This window comes from Eulemur rufifrons, chromosome 1 (assembly GCF_041146395.1).
Source record: "Eulemur rufifrons isolate Redbay chromosome 1, OSU_ERuf_1, whole genome shotgun sequence".
In the NCBI taxonomy this organism is placed as follows: domain Eukaryota; kingdom Metazoa; phylum Chordata; class Mammalia; order Primates; family Lemuridae; genus Eulemur; species Eulemur rufifrons.
In genome coordinates, this window is record NC_090983.1 from 65,492,748 (window position 1) to 65,516,233 (window position 23,486).

General features: G+C 39.9%; 2 protein-coding genes across 11 annotated transcripts in view; one reads left to right on the top strand and one right to left on the bottom strand.

Moving 5' to 3' along the window:
- The window catches only part of WDSUB1 (WD repeat, sterile alpha motif and U-box domain containing 1), a 43,463-nt gene extending 28,782 nt beyond the window's left edge, over positions 1 to 14,681 (top strand). For 6 of the 7 annotated variants that reach the window (XM_069472322.1, XM_069472312.1, XM_069472346.1 and 3 more), the window contains 2 exons: positions 2,002 to 2,142; positions 14,329 to 14,681. In XM_069472322.1, coding sequence (XP_069328423.1) covers positions 2,002 to 2,142; positions 14,329 to 14,486 — 299 coding nt within the window. In that variant the 3' untranslated portion in view covers positions 14,487 to 14,681. The remainder of the gene's footprint in view (positions 1 to 2,001; positions 2,143 to 14,328) is intronic. The other variant, XM_069472305.1, reaches the window with a different exon arrangement.
- Positions 14,682 to 16,803: 2,122 nt separating this feature from the next.
- The window catches only part of TANC1 (tetratricopeptide repeat, ankyrin repeat and coiled-coil containing 1), a 222,291-nt gene continuing 215,608 nt past the window's right edge, over positions 16,804 to 23,486 (bottom strand). For all 4 annotated transcript variants that reach the window (XM_069497146.1, XM_069497197.1, XM_069497105.1 and 1 more), the window contains 4 exons: positions 22,939 to 23,030; positions 21,033 to 21,179; positions 20,528 to 20,628; positions 16,804 to 19,906 (listed from right to left, as the gene is read on the bottom strand). In XM_069497146.1, the coding sequence (XP_069353247.1) occupies positions 18,478 to 19,906; positions 20,528 to 20,628; positions 21,033 to 21,179; positions 22,939 to 23,030 (1,769 nt within the window). In that variant the 3' untranslated portion in view covers positions 16,804 to 18,477. The remainder of the gene's footprint in view (positions 19,907 to 20,527; positions 20,629 to 21,032; positions 21,180 to 22,938; positions 23,031 to 23,486) is intronic.

Consider the following 23,486-nt stretch of genomic DNA (forward strand, 5'->3'; position numbering starts at 1 on the left):
GAGTGAGCGTTTCTCAGGCTTGTTACATTGATACTGTCTGTGGTGATCAGGCAACAATGTGCTTGATTTTAGAGGCACCCTTCCCTAAATAGGCACTTTTGCGTTGAACTAGCTTTCTCTTGAATCTGGATAGTGATTTCATAAAGGATCTGAGGGAATCTCTTTGAGTCATGTATATTTTTGCAGAATCATTCAACATGTAAGGAAATTGTTGATTTATGTTGTAGCACTTTTAAAAAATTGTTTTAAAAGTCCTCAGTTTGGTTTCAGTGAATTACATAGGAAAGGAGTCACAGGAAGCAGCCCTAAGCAGCAGGCGGCTACTAGGTTGACTTGCCACACTTACACAGATACGGGCGGTGAGCCCAAATGGATTTAAACAGTGTCTTACTCGTGGCGCAGCAGGCTGCAGGAGCTTCATGTTCTAATTGATTCCCCAGTCCCAGTAAGTCTCATGGGGGTGATTTATGTTTGTGTTTCAGCTGAGGAACCCTAAGCATATGAAATCCCCAGTCTTATAAGGGGGCTGCAAGCAAATGAGCCCAAGAGGGAGACATTATCTTTATACTGGTCAAGAAACAAATCTGCCCTCTGACTGGGAGGGAGACACCATCTCTAGCTTCCAAGGATGTTTGCAACATCCTTAAAAAGATTGTCTGAGACAAAGGGTGCCCTGAGACATCTATAAGCACCGTGGAGAATTATCTCCCAATAGAAAGTTGGTTTGGCTTTATATGGGAACTATAAGGCATTCTGAAATGTAATTCTTTTCTTCTACCCCCCCCCCCCCAAATGCCACAACCTAAAGTAGAATTGTCAACTAGTTCTGAAAATGTAAATCCAGGAACAATAAGCTTCCTAAAATTAATTATACTAGACCCCCTAAAATTAAAAATTAAGGCCAGATGTGGTGGATCACACTTGTAATCTTAGCACTTTGGGAGGCCGAGGCAAGGAGGATCACTTGATGCCAGTTCAAGACCAGCTTCAGCAACATAGCAAGACTCCTGTCTCTACAAAAAACAAAAAAAATTAGCTGGTGGTGTGTGCCTATAGTCCCAGCTACTTGGAAAGCTGAGGTGGGAGAGGATCACATGAGCCCAGGAGTTCAAGGTTTACAGTGAGCTATGATGATGCCACTGCATTCTAGCCTGGGCAACAGAGAATCTCTTTTAAAAAATTAAGATAATTTTTAAAAATTAAAACCAAGAATAAAAACAAATGAAACTTGTGCATGTAGTTTTAGACAAACGGGTGAGCTTTATTTGTGATCGTACTTCTATAAGAATCAGCAAATATATCCAACTTCATTAAGTTAAAAATATTATAACATGGCATTTTTATATTATTAACCCAAACATCTTTAAAAATGATTTTTAGGACTAGGCGCAGAGACTCATGCCTGTAATCCTAGCACCCTGGGAGGCCGAGGTGGGAGGATCGCTTGAGGTCAGGAGTTTGAGACCACCCTGAACAACAGTGAGACCCCGTCTCTACTAAAAATAGAAAAAATTAGCTGGGCATGGTGGGGTGTGCCTGAAGTCCTAGCTACTCAGGAGACTGAGGCAGGAGGATCACTTGAGCTCAGGAGTTTGAGGTTGCAGTGAGCTATGATGATGCCACTGCATTCTAGCCAGGGTGACAAAGCAAGACTCTCAAAAAAAAAAAAAAAAAAAAGATTTTTAGAAAATTTTTTGTTGTATGCACAAATTAACCAATAATAAGCCTTTTTTGATTTTGTGGAATATATTAAATGTCTGGCAACCTGAAATTCTTGAACTTTCAGAATCTAAGGTTGTTTAAAATACGCTAGCTATTAGCTGCTGATATATATTAGCAATATAGTACTCTGTACTATAAAGATTTATTAAGGAAACAGTCCCAAATAGTAAAGGAGTTATGTCGGAAGATGGTTGTAGTTGATAAAATCTCTATTTGTGAAAGACTTGCATAATAAGGATTACCACTAGTTCTCCAGCTGTAACAATAATTTCTTTCCAGAATCTCTAGGGCTGCGTAGTAAATTGCTGAGGAAAATTGAAGAGCTCAGGACCAAGGTTAAATCTCTTTCTTCTGGAATTCCTGATGAGTTCGTATGTCCAATAACTCGGGAACTTATGACAGATCCAGTCATCGCATCAGGTATGTGTGATGCTATACGAAGTTGCTGGGCATGCTGTGTGCTAAATGAGTAAAAAATGTAGACAGTTTACAGAATGTTTGCCTAAATGTGGAGAATTTTTAAAATTCCTATTTTATTTCTCATAAGTAGTTGTTTTTTTCTTTTTAAAACTCATTAGACCCGAGGTGAACAATTGAACATTGTATATTTCCTAAGAAAATCAGACAGAGAGTAGGTTTGGAGTTGAGATAAAAAGATTAAGTTTTCCTTAAACTTGTGAAATGTGAATTTAGTTGTTAGATGTAAAGATGAAATACTATTTTTTAAAGATGGACTGTTGAAATCTCTTATATTTATTTTGTGTCTCATGAATTTAAACTTACTGAAATAAGAATTTTAAAGATTATAAAGTTGCATCTTTCCACATTAATTTCTAATCATTGTCAACAAAGACATATATACTTTATATGGTTGAAATCAGTGAATCCACATTATATTGTGTTTTTTTATTTTGGCCTAAAACTTTATACATTTCTGAATATTGGCTTAGTCTATATTTACAGTCTATAATTTTCACTTTTAAAAGCTTTATTCCATGTGGCTCGGTAGTACATTTTGTTTGACTCTTCTAGTTAGTGTGTGTATGTGTTTGCAAATCCTTATTGTAAATAGCATTGTGCTGATATCTTGGTATATTTCTTTCTGTGATTACCATTACTTAGGGTTATTTCCATAGGATATATGCCCCAAAGCAGAATTAATCAGAATATTTTATGAATATGAAAAACAAGTTTTGATAAATCTTGTTAATTAGATTGTTTTCTAGAAAAAAGACACCAGTTTAGAGTAGTACTAGCAATATATTTAAGTGTACCTATTTTTACACAGTTTTGTAGTCACTGAATTTTATAACTCCATTTATTTTTGCTAGTTTTTGTTTGAAACTCTTATTTTGCTAGGGAGGCAGTGAATTTTTCTACATGGCAGTTTACTGTTTAAATATGCATAGGTATAAAATCTGTTCACCTTTGATAATTAACTTATGAGGAACTTAGACACTTATATATTGTGTTAACATTAGTGGAAATATTCATGTTGAATTTTATCATTTTTATATATTTGTCTCTGCTTGCTCTGAATTTTTTTAGGCACAGTATTTTTCATTTATACAACTGTAAACATTTTCTTCCAGTTTAAAAAAATACTTAGCTCTCTTTTGCTCTGAGATATGATTCAACCAACAGCCTGTTTGTATTTTTTTTTTTGCAAAAAAATTTTTTTTTTTTTTTTTTTTTTTGAGACAGAGTCTTGCTCTGTTGTCCAGGTTAGAGTGCCGTGGTGTCAAGCTCAGAGCAACCTCAAACTCCTGGGCCTAAGCAATCCTTCTGCCTCAGCCACTGCGCTACCACGCCCAGCTAATTTTTTCTTCTATATATATTTTTAGCTGTCCAGATCATTTCTTTCTATTTTTAGTACAGACGGGGTCTCACTCTTGCTCAGGCTGGTCTCGAACTCCTGAGCTCAAACGATCCACCTGCCTCGGCCTCCCAGAGTGCTAGGATTACAGGCAAGAGCCACTGTGCCCGGCCTGCAAAATTTTTTAATTGTAAAATAATGTGTGCTCATTTTTTTGTGTACAAAAATTTCAAGCAAACGTAAAAGTATATATATAAAGTGAAAATCACCTCGTGTAGTCCTGAATCCCAGGTCCCAAAGGCAAGCACTCTGAGACTGGTTTAGCATATAGTTCTAGATATTTTTTGCTGTGTATGCTTATATATGACATTTTAAATAGCAGTAGAATCAAACTATATTTGCAAAACTGGGCTTACAGTGTTTATACTGTTCTGTAGCATACCTTTTTTTGTACAGTGTCCATGGACATTTGCCTGTTTTAAGTGTGTAATCATCTCTAAGTGCTGTTTAATTTTTTTTTAAGTTTAGTTTCCAGGGAAAGAAGCAGGCATCACTTTATCTACCTTGTTCTTTTTTAAAGGTTGTGAATTATTCAGGGGTGTCTGTGTCCTATAACTTCATTTCCTGTTGTTTTTTTTGTTGTTATAAACTGTGCAGCATTGTATAAATTCATCCTTGCTGTCCATTAGGAATATTCACATTAGTGAATATTTCTGTAGTATAAATTCCCTACAGGTGAAATTACTGAAGGGAATTACTGATGCTGACAAACTGCCCTGTCAATGTAGCATGGGGGTCCCTGTTTCCCATCTTTACCTATACTTGAGGCATTAGCAATCTTTTAATCTTTCTCAATCCAATAAGTGAAAAGAAATCTCAGTTTGCATTTCTTTGTGTAATAGTGGGTTTGAGCACCTTTTAATGTTTTACCCATTTATAATTTTCTTATGTGACTTTTATTCCTAAGCATTTAGTTCATGTTCGTTTCCTTTGTTTTTTTTTTTTTTTTTTTTTTTTTTGAGACAGAGTCTCGCTCTGTTGCCCAGGCTAGAGTGAGTGCCGTGGCATCAGCCTAGCTCACAGCAACCTCAAACTCCTGGGCTTAAGCGATCCTCCTGTCTCAGCCTCCCGAGTAGCTGGGACTACAGGCATGCACCACCATGCCCGGCTAATTTTTTCTATATATATTTTTAGCTGTCCATATAATTTCTTTCTATTTTTAGTAGAGGTGGGGTCTCGCTCTTGCTCAGGCTGGTCTCGAACTCCTGAGCTCAAACGATCCGCCCACCTCGGCCTCCCAGAGTGCTAGGATTACAGGCGTGAGCCACCGCGCCCGGCCCGTTTCCTTTGTTTTTAATTTTTATTCTTTAATACGATACACATATGGGAGACAGACAGTGTGGCCTCGCTAGTTGAGTGCATGCAGGGGAGAGCCAGGTACCTGAATCTGTTTTGCTACTTCTTAGCTATGTGCCTTATTTTCCTCATGTACAAAACACGGGGATACTAGTACTTACCTCATGGGATTTTTATAAGGTTTGCATGAGTTTTAATGTATTTGTAGGTACTTAAAACGGTACCTGCATACAATAAGCACTCAATAAAAGCCAGTTGGCTATTTTTATTTCAGGCTAGGAAATTTTCTATGACCACAGCCTCAGGACTCTTGTTTGCAACTGAAAGAAGCTCAATTAGCTTAAGCAGAAATGGCATTGATTTATTAAAAGTGAGTCTCAGGAAAAACTGGCAGCACAGAATATAGTAGGGTTCTGTCTCTTATTTAGAGGCTTCTTAATGTTCAGTTTCTGTGATGTTCAGTGCGCTTTTTTCCTACATGATAGAAAAATACAACAGACAGGTCTCAAATTTTAAAGTTTCATCGCCACCCCCCCCCCCCCCCCCCCCCGGGAGAGACCAATCTGACATTATTTCTGGTCCTGACTCCCAAAAATCCTGGAAAAAAGAACTCGTTGGCCTAATTTGAGCCAGGATCCTACCCTAATAGTAGTCTGCTCCAGGAATGAAGTGGAGTTCTGTGATTTGCCCAACTGTGGGGAGTAGAATTATTTATAAACATGGCAACATCATAAGGAGGATAGTGGGGGAAGGAACATTTCCCAGAAAAGGGGGATGGGTACTGACTAAACAATAAATATCTACTACAAAGATTTTTCCATATCTTCAATTTCTATATCCTTTATCCAAAGATTAATAAAACTATTTTAAAGTGTTTGATTATGTTAAGGCTATTTTTTAGAGGAAAGGTGTCTAGTTTTGTTGCATGGGATCAAACAATATGGAAGCATGTTTCTTTTGAAAGGGATTTTGAAATTTTCCTAGTATGTTCATGGTTAATTTCTTTAAAATTCAATGGACTTTTTTTTTTTTTTTTTTTTGAGACAGAGTCTCGCTCTGTTGCCAGGGCTAGAGTGAGTGCCGTGGCGTCAGCCTAGCTCACAGCAACCTCAGACTCCTGGGCTTAAGCGATCCTCCTGTCTCAGCCTCCCGAGTAGCTGGGACTACAGGCATATGCCACCATGCCCGGCTAATTTTTTCTATATATATATAGTTTTAGTTGGCCAGATAATTTCTTTCTATTTTTAGTAGAGACGAGGTCTCGCTCTTGCTCAGGCTGGTCTCGAACTCCTGACCTCAAGCGATCCACCCACCTCGGCCTCCCAGAGTGCTAGGATTACAGGCATGAGCCACCGCGCCCGGCCTCAATGGACATTTATAAAACTCTTCGGTTGCAAAATTGTTTTTGCTACATTGATGTATCAATTTATAGTATATAAATAAATATATCAATATATAGATATCGGCCGGGCACGGTGGCTCATGCCTGTAATCCTAGCACTCTGGGAGGCCGAGGCGGGTGGATCGCTCGAGGTCAGGAGTTCGAGACCAGCCTGAGCAAGAGCGAGACCCCGTCTCTACTAAAAATAGAAAGAAATTATCTGAACAACTAAAATATACATAGAAAAAATTAGCCGGGCACGGTGGCGCATGCCTGTAATCCTAGCACTCTGGGAGGCTGAGGCGGGTGGATCGCTCGAGGTCAGGAGTTCGAGACCAGCCTGAGCAAGAGCGAGACCCCGTCTCTACTAAAAATAGAAAGAAATTATCTGAACAACTAAAATATACATAGAAAAAATTAGCCGGGCATGGTGGCGCATGCCTGTAGTCCCAGCTACTCGGGAGGCTGAGGCAGTAGGATCGCTTAAGCCCAGGAGTTTGAGGTTGCTGTGAGCTAGGCTGACGCCACGGCACTCACTCTAGCCCTGGCAACAGAGCGAGACTCTGTCTCAAAAAAAAAAAAAAAAAAAAGGAAAAGAAAAAAAAAATATATAGATATCAAGATTATTGTCTAATTCAAATCCTCTGTAATATTGCTGTCCAGTAGATCAATTTGGTGTTGACAGTTCCAGTCCATGAACACCTCTTCGCTTATTTAGGTTTTCTTTCCTTTTCTTAGCAATGCTTTGTGGTTTAGTGTACAGGTTCTACACATTGTCAAAATTAGTTCATTTTTATAACACTGTAAATAGTTTTTAAAATTCCAATTTGCTCATATATAGAAATGCAGTTGATTTTGTATGTTGACTTTGTGTCCTGTGACTTTGCTACATTTATTAGTGTAGTCATCCTTCAGTAACCAGCCCTCCCATACCTAAGTACGTGGATGCTCAAATGTCACAGTATTTGCATATAACCTACGCACATCCTCTCATATACTTTAAATCATCTCTAGATTACTTACACCTAATACAATGTAAATTCTATGTAAATATATTGTATTTTTTATTTGTTTTTATTGTTTTGTTTTCTGAACATTTTTGATCAGCAATTGGTTGCATTAGCCTGGAACATACAGAGGGCTGACTATAATCGTAGCTTTTTAATCCCTTAGACTAGAGTTTCTTCATACATGAATGTGTCATCTGAAAGTAGTTACATTTCTTTCCTTCCAATCTATATGCCTCTTTTTAAAAATTTTCCTGTTACTTGTCATATTAGCCAGAATTTCCAGTATAATGTTGAAAAGAAATGGTGAGTAGACACTCTTACCTTGTCCTACTTAGAGGGGAACTTCAACTTGGTAAGGGCAGCTAGCATACTTAATGGTGAAAGGCTTAATGCTTTCCCTCTATCTCCAGTTTGTTGAGTATTTTTAAAATGCTTGTCATTTTCTCCTTTAGACTATAATATGATCAATTGCTGTATTGGTTTTCTGTTGAATCAAAGTGTCTCTTTTGGGTCTGGCTTTTATTAAATGTTGTGGGATTCGTGCTTGTTGCACAAAGCAGTAATTTCTCATTTCCGTATAGAAGTCCATTGTGTGAATATACTAATTTAGTCATTGTGTTGATGGACATTGTTGGCTATTACAAACAGTGCTGTGAACCTTTTTGATGATGAATATATGTATGCATTTCTAGTGGGTATAATCCTAGGAGTAGGCATACATAGTTTACACTGCCACCAGCAGTGCATGGGAATTCTGATTGCTCCACAGCCTTGCTTACTATTTAGTGTTGTCTGTGTCTTTGATTTTAACCTTTCCGGTACCACCCAGGTATTTTGAAATTTTATCAAAGCAGTTATAGATCCAATATGCAGTTGTAAGGAACAATAGCGAGACCTACCTTGTAGGCTTTGCTTATTTTCCCCCACTGGTAACATTTTCCAAAATGATACCATCATATCACAACCAGGATATTGACACAATCTACAGCTCTTAGATTTCCTCAGGTTTGCCTGTGCGTGTCATGTTCTACGTAGTTTTATTCTTTTTTGGAGATTTGTGTATCCCCCACTACAGTCAAGACCCAGCAGTTCCAAACCCACAAGGACCCTCCTATGGCCTTTTTATAACTATACCTATCACCCGCCCACTTTCTGCCCATCCCAACCCCTGGAAACCACTGATTTGTTCTCTATTGCAAAACTGTTGTATGAATGGAATAAGCTTTAGGGATTGGCTTTTTTTTTGCCTAGCATAATCCCTCGAGGTTCACCACTTAATTTAACTTTCCTGTGTTATTTTGTTTTATGGCTGTTCCTGTAGGAAACAATTCAATCTTTAATAGCAGAATTGAACCAAATTTATTGATACCCTTTAGGCTAATTCCTCCTGGCATATGATCTAACTCTTATTTTTTTCCCTCTTGAATTTAGCTGTTTGCTCCCTGTAGTGTTTTGGAAGGCTTTCATCTATTGAACTAACTGCCTCAGAAAAATTTCCAAGGCCTATTTGTATTTCAGCATTCTTATACCACATTTAAATTAAGAAAGTAGCATGTGCTTGGTGAAACCGCCCCCCCCCCCCCCAGGGTTCTTCCGTACTCTGGTGTGGCCCTGTTACCATGTCCTTTCAGATAGTTTTTCTTTACATTTATAATCTATAAGAAATGGGATGTGGTACTTTTAAAAAATGTTTTTATTTACTCAACAATATATCAATCCAGAGCACTCCTTGTCAGTACATTCAGAACTATGTACTTCATTCTCAGAGCAGGATATTATTATTTCATGATACGGATACTGCCTAAATGAACTCTTGTGTTGATAGACATCTTTCTCTATTTTTTGACAAATTGCTACAAGTAATTCTATAGAAAACACCGTCAGTCATATATCTGGGTACACTTGCATACCTAACTGTTGGATAAATTCTTAATACTGATAGGCATTGCTATGAATTTTTAGTTTATTTAAATATAAATTGCTTTATGTTCATTTTTCAATCTTTTAAAAAACTGGCTTGCCCATTTTCCCCTCAAGATAAATTTTAGAATCATTGTGTTACAAAAGACCAAAGACCAAAAAACTGTGTTAATGGGGGTAGGGTGAGGAGTAGAAATGACAACTTTCCGGTCTATTCTAAACATTTAAATGATGTTTAATTCACTTATATAACCGTTTAAGAAAAAATACACAATTCATGATATGATAACCTACTAAACTTGAAATGACTAGTTTGCTTTTTTCCTAAAGCCTTCATACTGACTTCTCTTGTTGCAGTTCAAGTATACTAATTTAATTTCTATTTTTTGTTTCAGAGAATTTTAGTATGGATTTATTTCTATAATATTTCTCTTGTTCAAGGCACACTGTGTTTGATTGGAATTCATGCCTTTTATCAATTATTTTAACTATTCAGTCTTCCTATACACTTTAAGCCTTTCTAGGGAATTTTCTCAGACCTACCACTTGTCTTTTCTATAATTGTCTAAATTTAGATTTTTTTTCAAAATTTCATTTACTATAGTTGTCCTTTCTGGAAGTCCTATTTGGCATGTAGATTGACTCCGGAGCCAGACTGCCTGGCTGTGTGACTTTGGAAAGTTATTCAGGCCATGCCTCAGTTTCACATCTGTAAAACAGAATAGTAATACCTACATCATAAGGTGGTTGTAGTGCAGAGTAAATGAGTTAGCACGGTACCAGTGCCCTAGAATAGTCTAAAGATAAGCGCTTATTGGCTAATAAGCACCAGAAAAGATGATCATCTTTAGTCATCAAGGAAATGCATATCAGAACCACAATGAGAACCGAAGATGGCTAGAATCAAACAGTTGGAAAATAAGTGTGGCAAGGATGTGCAGAAATTGGAAGCTGTCAAAATGGCTTGGCAGTTCCTCAGAAAGTTAAATAGCGTTACCATGTAACCCAACAAGTCCACAACTAAGTATATGCCCAGGTGAATTGAAAACATCTGTTCATAGAAAAGGTGGAAACAACTGAAATGTCCATCAACAGAGTGTGGTATATAGCCGTACAACAGTATTAGGCCATAAAAAGGGACATACACATACTAAAACATGGATGAACCTTAGAAACATTATGTTAAGTAAAAGAAGCCAAAGGCCACATATTTGACTCCCATTTATATGAAATGTCTGAAATAGGCAAATCCATAGAGACAGAAGGTTAGATTAGTGGTTGCCAGGGACTGAGGCGGGGAGCGACGTACAACTCTGAAATACACCAAGAACTACTGACTTTTATACTTAAAAGGGTGAGTTTTATGGTATATCTCAAAAAAAGAACAAAAGGCAATCACAGGTACCAGTATCTGCACAAAGCATGTAGCAACTCTAGTACTGAGGGAACAAAGACGTTGAGGTTGCCAGAACTCAGGCCTGTAAGGAGGGAGGCTACCCAGTTAGTGCTGGTTTCTGTAAGGGGCAGAATAAGACAGATTTGAACTGTGCAGTAAACAAAGCAACCAAAACAATCTGGAGACTAAGCAACTGCCCCTGCCGGATGAAAAGCCGTGGCCAAGCACAGCCCTGGTAGGAGCCTGCACCGTTTTCCAGCCTCCCTCTAGAGGGATCCTACTGCAGGATCTAAGGAGGAGCCAGCTGGCAAAGCAGGGATGTCCTCTGCGGTATTCTGGCCCCAACGTGGCAAATCCTCAGCGTCACCTGTGGGTTTGGAGCTGAGAGACAATGGCGTAAGAGGGCTGAGCAGCACTTAGGCTAATCTCTGTGAATGCGAAAAACACATTTGACAAAAAGGAATTGCAGACTTTCTAAAAGGATAAACATATACCTTGGCCCAAAAGCCAGTGGAAGCCACGGATACACTAAAATTGTTTTAGAGATACTAGCCAACAAAATTAGGGACTCCTCTACCCTCCAAAAGCAATTAAAGGGATAAGAACTCAAAAGAAATAAGGCAAGAACCCTTTCTACATGACAGTGATATATCTGGAAAGCCCCAAAGAATAGAAAAACTACTACAAACAGTATGAATTTCGTGAAGTAGCAAATTAAAAACCCGAAGAGCAATCACTAGGTTGGTATGTGTGTGCGTGTGTAAACAAAAGCACTTATAACCTGAGACAATTTACAAATTGTCTTACAATTTATAAACTAATAAAAACTAGAACAAAACCCTAAACATAATATGCAAAACTTCTAAACCCACATGACAAACTATAAAACATCCCTATAAAAGTATAATTAAACAAAGGGAAGCATACCATGCTGATGGATAGAAAACTCAGGTGTCAGCGAGCTGTCAGTTTTCCCCAGTTTACAAATTTAACATGATCCTGATGACACACTTTCTTCCTAGAGATACAGAAGGTGATTCAAAAGGAGCCTAATAAACAAGTACAGCAAGATAACCTGGAGAACAATGGGTACAGTTGCCAGCCCTACCAGATATAAGATGTTATATAGCTTCCATAAATAAAAGTGTATGAGCACATGAATAATGGAAAATAATTTTAAAAAATCTAGAAATTGATCCAAGTACATTTGGAAATTCAGGGAGTGATAAAAGCAGGCATTTAAAATCAGTAGTAAAAATAATTTTAAGCAAGTGGTATTCTGACAACCACCATGTGTAAAGGGATAAAATGGGATCCATCCCTCATACTGTACATCTAAATTAACTTCAAATGGATAAGAAATCTAAACGTAAGAATCCTTTTAAGTCCCAGAAGAAAATGCAGGTGAACTTCTTGATGGAATGGGGAGGAAAACCTTCCTAACCAGGACTCAAGGGAAAACTGATGAAGTAACTGTTGTTTTTCCATATATATGAAATCTTCATAAATTGAAGACAACCTCAAAGAATGGGCAAAAAATATGAAAAAAAAAAAAATGTTCCCTACCTGACATACTATTAAATACATACCATTGCTCACTTGGGAAACTGGTAAAAATCCAAGAGTTTCACAACATTCTGTTAGGCTGTAGGGAGAAAAGGCACTGTCACAAACATTGCTTATAGGAATGAAATATGGAAGTTGGCACTATTAATATATAGCAAGATTATGTACATTTACTCTTTGATTTGGCAACCCTACTTCTGGAATCTCCCCAAAGTACAAGTGACACACGCACGAGGCTGTTCACTGCTGCACTCTTTGTGAAAGGCAAAGATTGGAAACAACCCAGGTGTCCATCAGTATCCACACAGTGCAGTACCGTGGGTGGGAAAACATACAGTATGCTAGCTTTTATGCAGGATGTATATATACTCTGTGTACATATGCATCTGCTTATGTTTTCAAAAAGGGAAAGATAAAAACTGATATGGTTACTCATGGGAAGGGCAGGAACAAGGATGGGACAGGGATAGATTAGACTCCTCTGAACGTGTCTTGTTTTAGGTTTTACTTCAGAACCATACAAATGTGCTTTTCAAACATGGTATTTTAATTAGACCACCCTAGTGGATCTAGCCTTGCTGACAGAAAAAAAGCACAGAGCAATCTTAAATTTCTTTTACAGTCTTATGTTAGTACTATATTGGCATTATTTTGAAACAAATATAGCAGAAAAAGCAAAATAGGTTAATGTTTAAATGTAAATAGGAACCAAGATTTTCAGCTTAAGAGAAAGAAGAGCTATACCTAGCACTCTGGGAGGCCGAGGCGGGAGGATGGTTTGAGCTCAGGAGTTTGAGACCAGCCTGAGCAAGAGCGAGACCCCGTCTCTACTAAAAATAGAAATTATCTGGACAGCTAAAATATATAGAAAAAACTTAGCCGAGCATGGTGGCACATGCCTGTAGTCCCAGCTACTCGGGAGGCTGAAGCAGAAGGATTGCTTAAGCCCAGGAGTTTGAGGTTGCTGTGAGCTAGGCTGACGCCACGACACTTTAGCCCAGGAAACAGAGCAAGAGACTCTGCCTCAAAAAAAGAAAAAAAAAGAGCTACAAGTATAAAAATGTAGTGAAGCAAAACTCCAGTCTTAGGCTAGGCATGGTGGCTCACGCTTGTAACCCTAGGACTTTGGGAGGCTGAGGCAGGAGGATCACTCAAGCCCAGGAGTTTGAGGTTACAGTGAGCTATGATGATGCCACTGCACTCTAGCCTGGGAAACAGAGCAAGACCTTGTCTCCAGAAAAAGAAAAACAAAAAACCCCCTCCAGTCTTCACATATGTAAAGGCAAGGAACTTTGCAAAAACATGGTGTTTTGTGAGGGCTTTTTTTTTGTAAAAACCAGAGTCTCACTCTGTGCCCTGGCATCATCATAGCTCATTGCAACCTCAAACTCCTGGGCTCAAGTGATCCTCCTGCCTCAGGCTCCTGAGTAGCTGGGACTACAGGCGCATGCCAGCACGCCCAGCTAATTCTTCTATTTTTAGTACAGGCAGGGTCTCACGTTAGCTCAGGCTGGTCTTCAATACCTGAGTTCAAGCAATCCTCCTGCCTTGATATCCCACAGTGCTAGGATTACAGGCGTGAGCCACCATGCCTGGCCCATAAAGACATGGTATTAAGCCTTAGCCAGTAGATTTCTTTTTTTTTGGCATCACAAATCCCTTTACTGTGAAATCCTTAGTGGGGCAAATTCTATAACATCTGTGTCTCTGTTTTCCTGACTTCTCAATGTTTTCGTAAGTTTTGCTGAGTTATTCCTAAGGCTCTTTTCCCTTTCATCTTTAGCCAAATTATACACATAGCTAATAGCTATAATGGGGCAGTTTATCTTCACTACCACTCTACCCAGCTCTCTTCCTTCTTTTCCACTGTGTCTGAATTTTTCACAGGGTCTTGGTCTCAACTGTAGTGTTCAAAAAGAACTTTATAATGAAACCGTTCTAGATAATTTATGCTTCATACAACACTATCAAATCCTAATGCTTCTCAAATGGTCGAATTTCAGGTGTTGTGGCAGAGATATTTTGGGAGTGATGGTACAATAAAGAATATCACTTAAATCACAATAAAGGCCTTGGCAATGAAGTTTTTATACTCAGTTCATTTTAGTAATCCTAAATTCCCTTTTCTATATCACAAATAATTTGTTTTTTTTTTTTTTAGATGGCTATTCATATGAAAGAGAAGCAATGGAAAATTGGATCAGCAAAAAGAAACGTACAAGTCCGATGACAAATCTTGTTCTTCCTTCAGTGGTACTTACACCAAATAGGACTCTGAAAATGGCCATCAATCGATGGCTTGAGACACATCAAAAGTAAAATTGTTTATATTTTCAGTGATCTCACTTGAATGATGTAAAGGTAAATACTAATTAGACACATTAAAAACAAAACAAAGAAAAAGGTAAATTTAATTACCTGTAAAAATTGTCGGTTTTCATTCTTTAAAAACACATGGACTAAATTACACATCTAACCTCATTTGTATTTTTACTATAAAAGCCTTTTTGTACTAGTGAAGAAAATCTTAAGCTGTATAGAAATAAAGTTTACTTTGATTTTAAATTGCAGTGCCCATATTTATTCTTAAGGATAGGTCACACCTCATTATAACTAAAGATTGGAATATAACGGATGCTTAACTCCTAGTTGATAGCCATTCATTTGATAAGTTTTAAGAGAATTTATAGCAAAATGGTTATAGGTTATCTATGATTAAATTGAGAAAATCCCTTCAGACATGTTTAAATAAGCAGTTTTCTTGGATTCTAAATTTGCAGGATGGTAATTTTTTTTTTCCCTTTTCCAAACCTAGGTACAAATTAGGTGAAATAAACTAAGTCAAGTTGACTGCTGAAGTATATAAAGTGGCAAACTAACCTTCTTTCAGAATTTAGAATTCTTACAATTTTCACGTATTATTCTAAACTAGGGTGACTATACAAAAGCATTTTTATACAACAGCCTGATATTTAATACGACACCCTGACAAATGTTCACTCAGAAAAACATTTCAAGTTCAGGAAGTTAAGGTTCTATTGCCTTCTTATGTACCTGTCGAAGTTGCTTACCAGGATGGAACCCGTCGGTGGGCAGCATGTTGGAACCAAACTGCAGGGGCAGGCAGGGACTAGGACTGTGTCTTCATCCCCCTGTGTACCGTCACCCCCAAACTCTCTTCACAGTTCAGAATTTTAAAACTCGGCAATAAATGGGGAAAAGCAGTGTAAATACATTAGTCAAACCTAGGTACCACAGAAATCTCCAAATACTCTTTTCTTTATAATTGCTGCTTTATAAAAACTTAATGTATTCCTGAACTTTATTTCCTTCATGTCATAGTTAGGATTCACAGTCTATGATTCTAGAAAAGTTTGCATTTTCATATGACACATGCTTTTCACATTCTTAATATTGAGGACAAAAAAGACTGGCAGCATGTTCTAGGTGTTTTTCTATTGTATTCTATAGAGAAAGTATGCTAACAATTCTAACAGAAGACTTTTAAATTAAAAGAGCCCACTATTGGACCAACTGCATTTTTGTTTTGATAAATAAGACATTTCTAAAGGAGATAGGCTGGTTATTACGGAAAAGTTACTAAAAAATCATTGGGAGTCATTGCTAGAAAACACAATTTAAAAAGTAGTTATTTTTTAGATGTGTTAAGGGTGCTTTGCTCTTCCATGTTCACCAGGATAGTTTCTTGTAAAAATTGCTGAAAACTAAGATGCTAATTATTTACCAAATTGAAGTACCTCTGTTTTTGTGTAAAACAAACACAAGACAAACAACTCTCTCTTCCACACAAGCAAACAAAAAACATATTCAAAACCATCAATAGGAAGGGACACGGCCACAGGCCCTCTGCTGGACTCTCAGGCCCCAGTGTTAGTTCAGGGCCACGTGGGAGCCGTGCCCCCTGCCTGCCACCCCTCCTGCCGGGACTGACCGGTGGCTTCCCAGGATACTTCACCTCTTCCTGGGGCAATGACATCAAGTAGCTTATCATAATTTAACCAATAACGAACAATAATACTCTCACTAGCTGCTTAATAGAGAAAGTCACCTAACGACAAGAATTACGTATTAGCCAATATAACACTTTTTCCCTCTTGCCCTGTTTTATTTTTGGTTTTAACCTTTCATTAACTATGTAGCTTTAAAGGACTGAAAATACTTAGCCTTGCTAGCAAGAACAGTGACAATAACCTGAAGTAGTATTAAGCTGAATATTCCATGTAAGAATTTTATCACAAGTTTTGATGTTCACCCACTCATACTACTTTGAAACTTAAATACGTAGGCATAAAAACAAACACACTTTTAACTGAAAGATAATACAATGCGCTGAAGAACAAACTGTCACGACAGTGTTTGGGGCATTGCCAAAGTGCTTAGAATCACTGTTAAAGATACCTTGTTGGCAGTAAAGACAGACAACAAGATTTCTTCAAACAGGTAAGAAATTACAAATTGCTTTCTTCATGCTTTCTTCCTTTTTCAGGCACAAAGACGAAATTGACCCTTGAATAGTAGAAGCTGCCACCCTTATTCTCAGATTAGTATAAAATGATAGAGAGTTGCCAACAGGATATTCTCTCCTTATCCCTTGACACATTTAATGCAAAGCAAATTCTATTAAGTCTTTATTCCATGTGGAAAGATACAGTAGTAGTGCAGAAACAAAACTACATAACAAAAGAGTAAGACTTTCACAAATATTAAAGGAAACAATAAATAAGCCATAGTAGTTATAGCAGAACTCAGGGAAAGCCTATAAAAAAAAAGATAAAGCTGTTTGTACAAAGTACACTGTACATACACTCAGGAACAAATGTTGAATGACACCAGAAGGTTCCTATCGTACAAAACCGTAATGATGTTCACAGGAACTTCATTACAACTATTCATTTTTAAAACATTCTGCAAATATAGAACTTCCTTCTCCCCAATTCTAGAAAATAAATTTCACATCCCAACATATAAAATGAATACACTCCCACTTCTCTCAAATTAGCATTTTAACATCCTCCAATAACACCATTTTCATATAAAAATACCTTTAGACCAAGGTTCATTCCTGTACCTTATCTTTACAAATGAATAATAAATCAGTTTGGACTTAAGTAGCACCTCAAAGGTGTTCATACAAACGAGATAAAGTGCCGTTACTGGTATACTGTTAGCATGCCATAATAATACGTCATTCAGTGCAATAACCAGCATGGAGGAAGCTTACAAAGAACATGCAAATATATGACTGGGGTTTTGTTTTTAGATTAACTACTTTGAACTAGTTATATTTACAGTTCTGAATAAAACTGGGCTATTTAATATATACAACTTGTGACTATTAATATAAAGTACTGATTGTACAACAAAACAAAAGCAACAACCAACCATACCTTGAGTATCCAAATTAAACACTGTCCTTAAAGGACCTTGGAAGGGTTGTTCCAGGAGCACTATCAATGGTAAAAAGCAGTCTGGGACCCAGCTGAGAGCTCATTTGTAAGTGCCACTAAGAATGCTGCTGGTCTTAGTATATTTTAGCTCAGATCCACTTGACCACCCACCAATCATGATTCCAAATGGCTTCCACTGTTTCCAAATATCAGAAACACCTTCAAGCATGAGTACAGTTCCAAAAAAGGTGCTATAAAAATATTTTGATTAAGAACCGTAATAGAAACAAGTGTTTAATCTTGTTAAAGGAACTGCTATGAAGGGAACAATATTTGGGTGTCCTCATATTTTGCTTAAAAAAATCAGCTATATTATGTTTATAGTCACACTTATATTCAGCTAGAAATCACTTAGCTCTTAATTTTTTATATAAATTGGGATTTGTCTCAGTGGAACTGTATCTGGAAAAGTCCATCTTTTCCAGAATACATCATTTATTATGTGAATAATTAATAAACCTATCACTCTTTACCAATAGACATTTTTATTCTCTAATACTGTGATTTTACCATATAGCAAAGGCTAGGACAAAAGTAATAAAAACCAAATGATTTTGTAAGAGAAAAGCGTGAGTTAATGTTTTCCTGGCTGTCTTAAATGTTTAGCTTGATAGGTGCAGTTAATTATAGTTTTTAATTGTTTAGCATTGTTATTTATGGTGACTTCTAGCTATTTAAGGAAGTTTATCCCACATTTTAAATATATCAATGGCATCAGATCCACCCCAGAGGAAAAAAGAAACTGGCTAAAAAATAATTTTTCAAATGAAAAAAACATTTAAGTATTACCACCAGGAGCTAATACACTTTTCCAAATTCTCTAAATGGGTCTCTCTTAAGGCTCACACATTGGACTCTATGAACGATCTCTTTGGTTTCGCTGAAGTGAGGTGGCTCCTGTGGGCTTCATTGCTGACATGAGGCTGCTGTTTGGAGACACTTTCCTGATACAGATGAGAAACAGTCTTGGTTACCCTGGTCTCTGGACAGTGGACTGGAATTTGGCACTTGTTTTCATCTAGCTCCTTCACCTGTGCCCCATTGTGGACACTTCCACTCAGGGCAGCAACAGAACAGGGTTTCGCTTGGCTACCATATGCTCCTGGTTTGAGAGAGGGCTTCTCAGAGTTCGAGGGCTGCAGGCCAGCTGCAGACGTGTTTGTCAGGAGCCCCTCGGCCACCTGGCAGTGCCAGGTGCGGTTCGGAGGATTGCTCTGCTGTTGGAACCTCGCGGTCTTGTCCATGATGCCCATGAATGGAGTATTGCGAGGTCTGTGCTCAGCTGTACCGCTCTGAACCTGGTTTACAACCTTGTCTTTAATTCGAGCATCTGGTCCCTGGACCTTGAAGCCGTCCGAAAAACTGCTGCTTGAAGTCAAACTACTGGTTGAACTTGACATCTTTACGCTGCTGGATGGGGAACTAGAGGAGCCTGAGCTGGTGAGGGAAGCTGGGTGTCGCACGTCACTGCAGCTCACCGGCCCAGCTTGGTTTGGAGGGGCCACGTCCACAGCCATGGAGGCGTAGGACAGAAGCCTCTCTGCGGTTTTTATCTTGCTTGGTAAAGGGTACGCAGTGCCACTCTCACTGCGCTGCAGGTGGACACTCTGGCCGGGGCCCAGCCGATCCCCAAAGTGGCCAGGAGCAGCTCCTAGAGTGAAAGTACCCGCTCCCTCTACAAGCTGGTTTCTGCTCCCAGCAGGAGCTGCAGCGATCCTAGCCGGCATGGGACTCGGGGGAGGATTCTGAGAAGACACTGGAATTTTTGTGCTACTGCTTCTCACGCCAGACTGTCCAGAACCCAGGTGTTGATTGGTTTTCACTATCTGTGCCTGCTTCGTGGGCTGCAGAACCAGCCCTGGCTGGGCTACAGGTTCCCTCAGGGCCTTGCCGATTCCTGCCCTGCTCGGTGGGGACACTGGCCGTCCTTTGGACTGCAGCCCTTCTTGAAGGTTTCGGATATACGCGGAGGGGACAGAGGAGGATGGCTGGGGCCTGGGAGTCGGGGAAACGGATTCTTCCTGGGGAGAAGTTTCTTCCTCTTCAGCCTCCTCAAGATGAAAGTGGTCGTCTAACCCGGGGGTTGGGGCATCCTCTTCATTATCTGAGTCGTTGGGTGGGGCTGGGGCTGGGCCCTGCTGTTTTTGCTGCTGACTCCTCTGCAGCTGCTTACACTCCTCTTCGACACGGGCCAGAAGCCGCTTGATTTCCTGGTTGGTGGGACAGAGTTTCACAGCCTCCTGCAAGTCAGCCAGAGCTGCCACAAATTGCCTTTAAAGGAAAACGTAAGTTATAATTATAAGCCATGCCTGAACACGCCTGAACATAACTGTTCCTGAAATAGCTGTGCTCAAAGAGAAGGACCCCGAGTAAGTTTTGAACACTTGCGATGGTGGCCAGGACCCATTTAGCGAGTCCAGTTACTCAGCTAAGTGGGAATGCTGAATTCTAACCCAGACCACTCAACGGGGAGTGAGGATGGGCATAAATCATTAGGCGCCAGAATCCTTTTAATGTTACCTTCACCATGCCCCGGCGCTGCCCACCTCTAACTCAGAAATCTTATATACGACCCTTCTCCTTCCCTCCACCCCCTAATGCCCCTAGCTGGCAGTTTCATTGAAATATGGACTAAACCGGGAATTTCGGTTGCAGTCATCTCAACTGGGGGTGCAGGCGGGGAGGAAAAGTCACTGAGATGTCAGGGGGAAATAAAAGTTTACCCATCACTACGAATATTAACTACCATGCCTCCTGGAAGCTAACACCTTAGTATTAAAGGGATAGGAGGCATCTGAGCAACCCTTCCGAAGCAAAACCTCCCCAGATTCAACCAGCACGTTTGATCCTACAGAAAAAGGGCCCTAGTCATGTGGATAACCTCAGACGTACCTGCTATTTCTCTTTGCTCTGGCTCTGGCATAAAAGGCTTCATAGGACTTGGGTTTCAATTCAAGAGCCTTGGAGGCAAATTCTTCCGCCATGCCGAAGTCCTGGGGTCAATAAATACGTGAGTCGAAAGCAGCACTGAAACATGATTACAGGCAACTTTTCCATAGGCATTTTGCTCTAAAGAGTAGCAGAGCATGGGGGCGTAACTAGAGAGCAATGAAGAGCAACGTATGTTTTTCTGTTTTGAAGTTAGTTAGAGGAGCAGTTTGCACTTGCTTCCCACCACTGAGGCAAAGGAAATGGCACCTGAGCACATTCTGGGAGGTGTATAGGGACAGTGACCAATGATGGTCCTCCAAGAGGAGCAGCGTCCCAGCCAGCAGGTTCACACACATGCACAAGCAATGGGACAGGAGGGCTGTGGTCTGGTCTGGGGGGGCTGGCCCTCACACTGCGGAAAAGCTCTGCTGGAGAGGACTGCACTGGGAGGGGAGGCGTGGCTTACGTTTGTTTTTCGTCGGCAGCGAGACAAATTGAGATAGAGGGAAACTCTCAATTCATTGAACGGTCTCATGTCCTCTCCGAATCCTTCTCGAGGAAACTTCCTTAAGGCATACTGGTACCTCTGGGCTGCCTCTTTCATCTTCCCTTTCTAGGATTCAAAATCACCGAAATTTATCCTTTTTTGAGAGGCTCTAAGATGAGTAAGCTCCCAACCCTGAAGACCCTGGGGGAGTTTGTTCCATGTAAAACCATTACAGCACACTGAAAGTATCTCAGTGAGTCAGTGTCAAGGTAGGAACCGGGACACTGACCGGCCTGGACACGCTCGGGCTTCACTGCCCTGACATGATCTGCAACACGGGGTTACACGCAGGAAGGAAGAGGACAGGTTTACAATGAGGTGTTTGTAAATTGCTAAACTGGTAACTATCAATCTTAATGCATTGGATTATCTTCTGTGATATATTTTTGAAAATTATTTTAAGAATGATTTCTCATCTAAAGATATTTTAATGCCAAGTGTAACAGAAATCAGATGAAAAAATGATGCAGTTCCTAGGACAAGCAGAGTCTTGTGGACAGACCTAGAGCTTGCTGCAGAATAACAATTTTTAAGAGGAACTAAAGCATGGGCTTTAAAAATCAGAACAGCTCCACACATCATTTTCAAGGCTAAAGAAATCCATTTGCTCAGTCAGTCCTGCTGCACAGCAGGTATGCAGCCTGCTGAAAATGGCTTGGTATTTCTGACATAATTGCCCACCAAAATCTGTATTAAAAGCACTTCAAAGCCACAACAATGCACACTTCTCAACTCAATTTCAAACTGATTCCAAGCCAGGAACCCTGCTGGGTTATGCTATATTACCTATTTATTTGTTACTGTTAAAAAAAAAATGAAAAGGAAAAAACCTACAATAGCAAGTACAGCTGCCTAATAGTAAAAAGGATTAAAATAGTCATAATCTAGTTTTTTCCCCCCATAATCTTTTAATTCTGTCTAATCATATATCTGAAAAGAATAGTGATCCATGTAAACGGTCCACATCTACCTAATCAGGGGTCGGCAAAACTCCAGCTTGCAGGCCAGATCTGGCCGGCCACCTGTGTTTACAAATAAAGTTTTATTGGGATGTCACCATGCTCATTCACATGTATCACCTGTGGCTGCGTGTGTACCACCGCAGCAAAGCTGCACAGCTGTGACAGAGCCCAGACAGTCTGCCACGCTTAAAACATCTACTATGTGGCCCTTCACAGAAAAAGTCTGCTGACTTCTGATCTAAACAGATGTCTTATTTTGAAAAGTTTAATCAAGTTTGTTAAGCTATATATCATATTTCCACTTCCAATGGGAAAAAAATTCAGTCTCCTGAATATTATATATTACTTGGCTATATTCAGTAAAAATATCTCTAAAACAGTTTTAAATTCCCAAAGTTTACGGATATTAAAAATCAGATAGTAAAAGCTTGGAAGACTGAATGAGTCTTTTCTTCCGTGTTTCCTGGGTGTCCCTTTTCCACGTCTCCTGACTGTGTCACTGCACGGTGCTCTCCACGCTGAGGGCACGTGAAAGGCTAAGGAACCTACTGTGTGACGTGTCAAATGACCTAGAGGCGACTCTCCTTCACCCCACGAATCCAGGCGGTCAGTCACAGCTACAGCCTTAAGGCCTAGTCCAGAAATAATGGTTCTCAGGCGCAAAGAGAAGTGTTTCCACCTTCAGGATTCCGCCGTTAGGACACTAAGCTGCGGCATGAGGCCAGGCCAGCGAGACTTGGAACTTCTGTTACGACTAAGTTACGCGTACGCAGCGCAGCAGCACAGCTATGGCCATCGTACACCAAGCCAGGAGGCTGCTCAGAGTCAGTCACAAAAGCGCAGAAAAGGGTGACACCACTTACTTTGTACATCACGTTTCCTTCCTCCATTAATTTCTGTAAAAGTATAATCAAAATATCAGGTTTGGAAGTGGCCATCGCCCAAGCAGCATTTCCTGTAAAACAAACACGCATTCAGAGGCACTGCAGAGGTCCCGGAGGGAAAAGGAGCTCAATTCTGCTGTGGCCCCGACACAGCTGCTCGTCATGAACCGCAGGAGCCCGCCGCGGGGACCTCTGCTGTGTGTCCCAGGCTGCCAGACAACACTGTGTCCGAGGAAGCAAGACACTGGCCAACTGGTTTCGCTTCTCATCTGCTTTACACTGACCTGGGCACTCAGGAAGGGAACGGTGCCTGGCACAAATCTGTGCTTGTTATTCTACTGAAAACAGTGACGAGAAACTGAGGCACCACAGCAGCCATGACCCACCCCTCCCTTTCGAGGGTGATCTGGGGCAAACTGATGAAACCGGGCCTCTGTGTACTCTCCCTAATGCCCTGCAGCGCCCACCGGGACGGCGTAAATTCCCGCACTGAGTCCCTGCGCAGTCTCCATCACGGTCCACTCCGG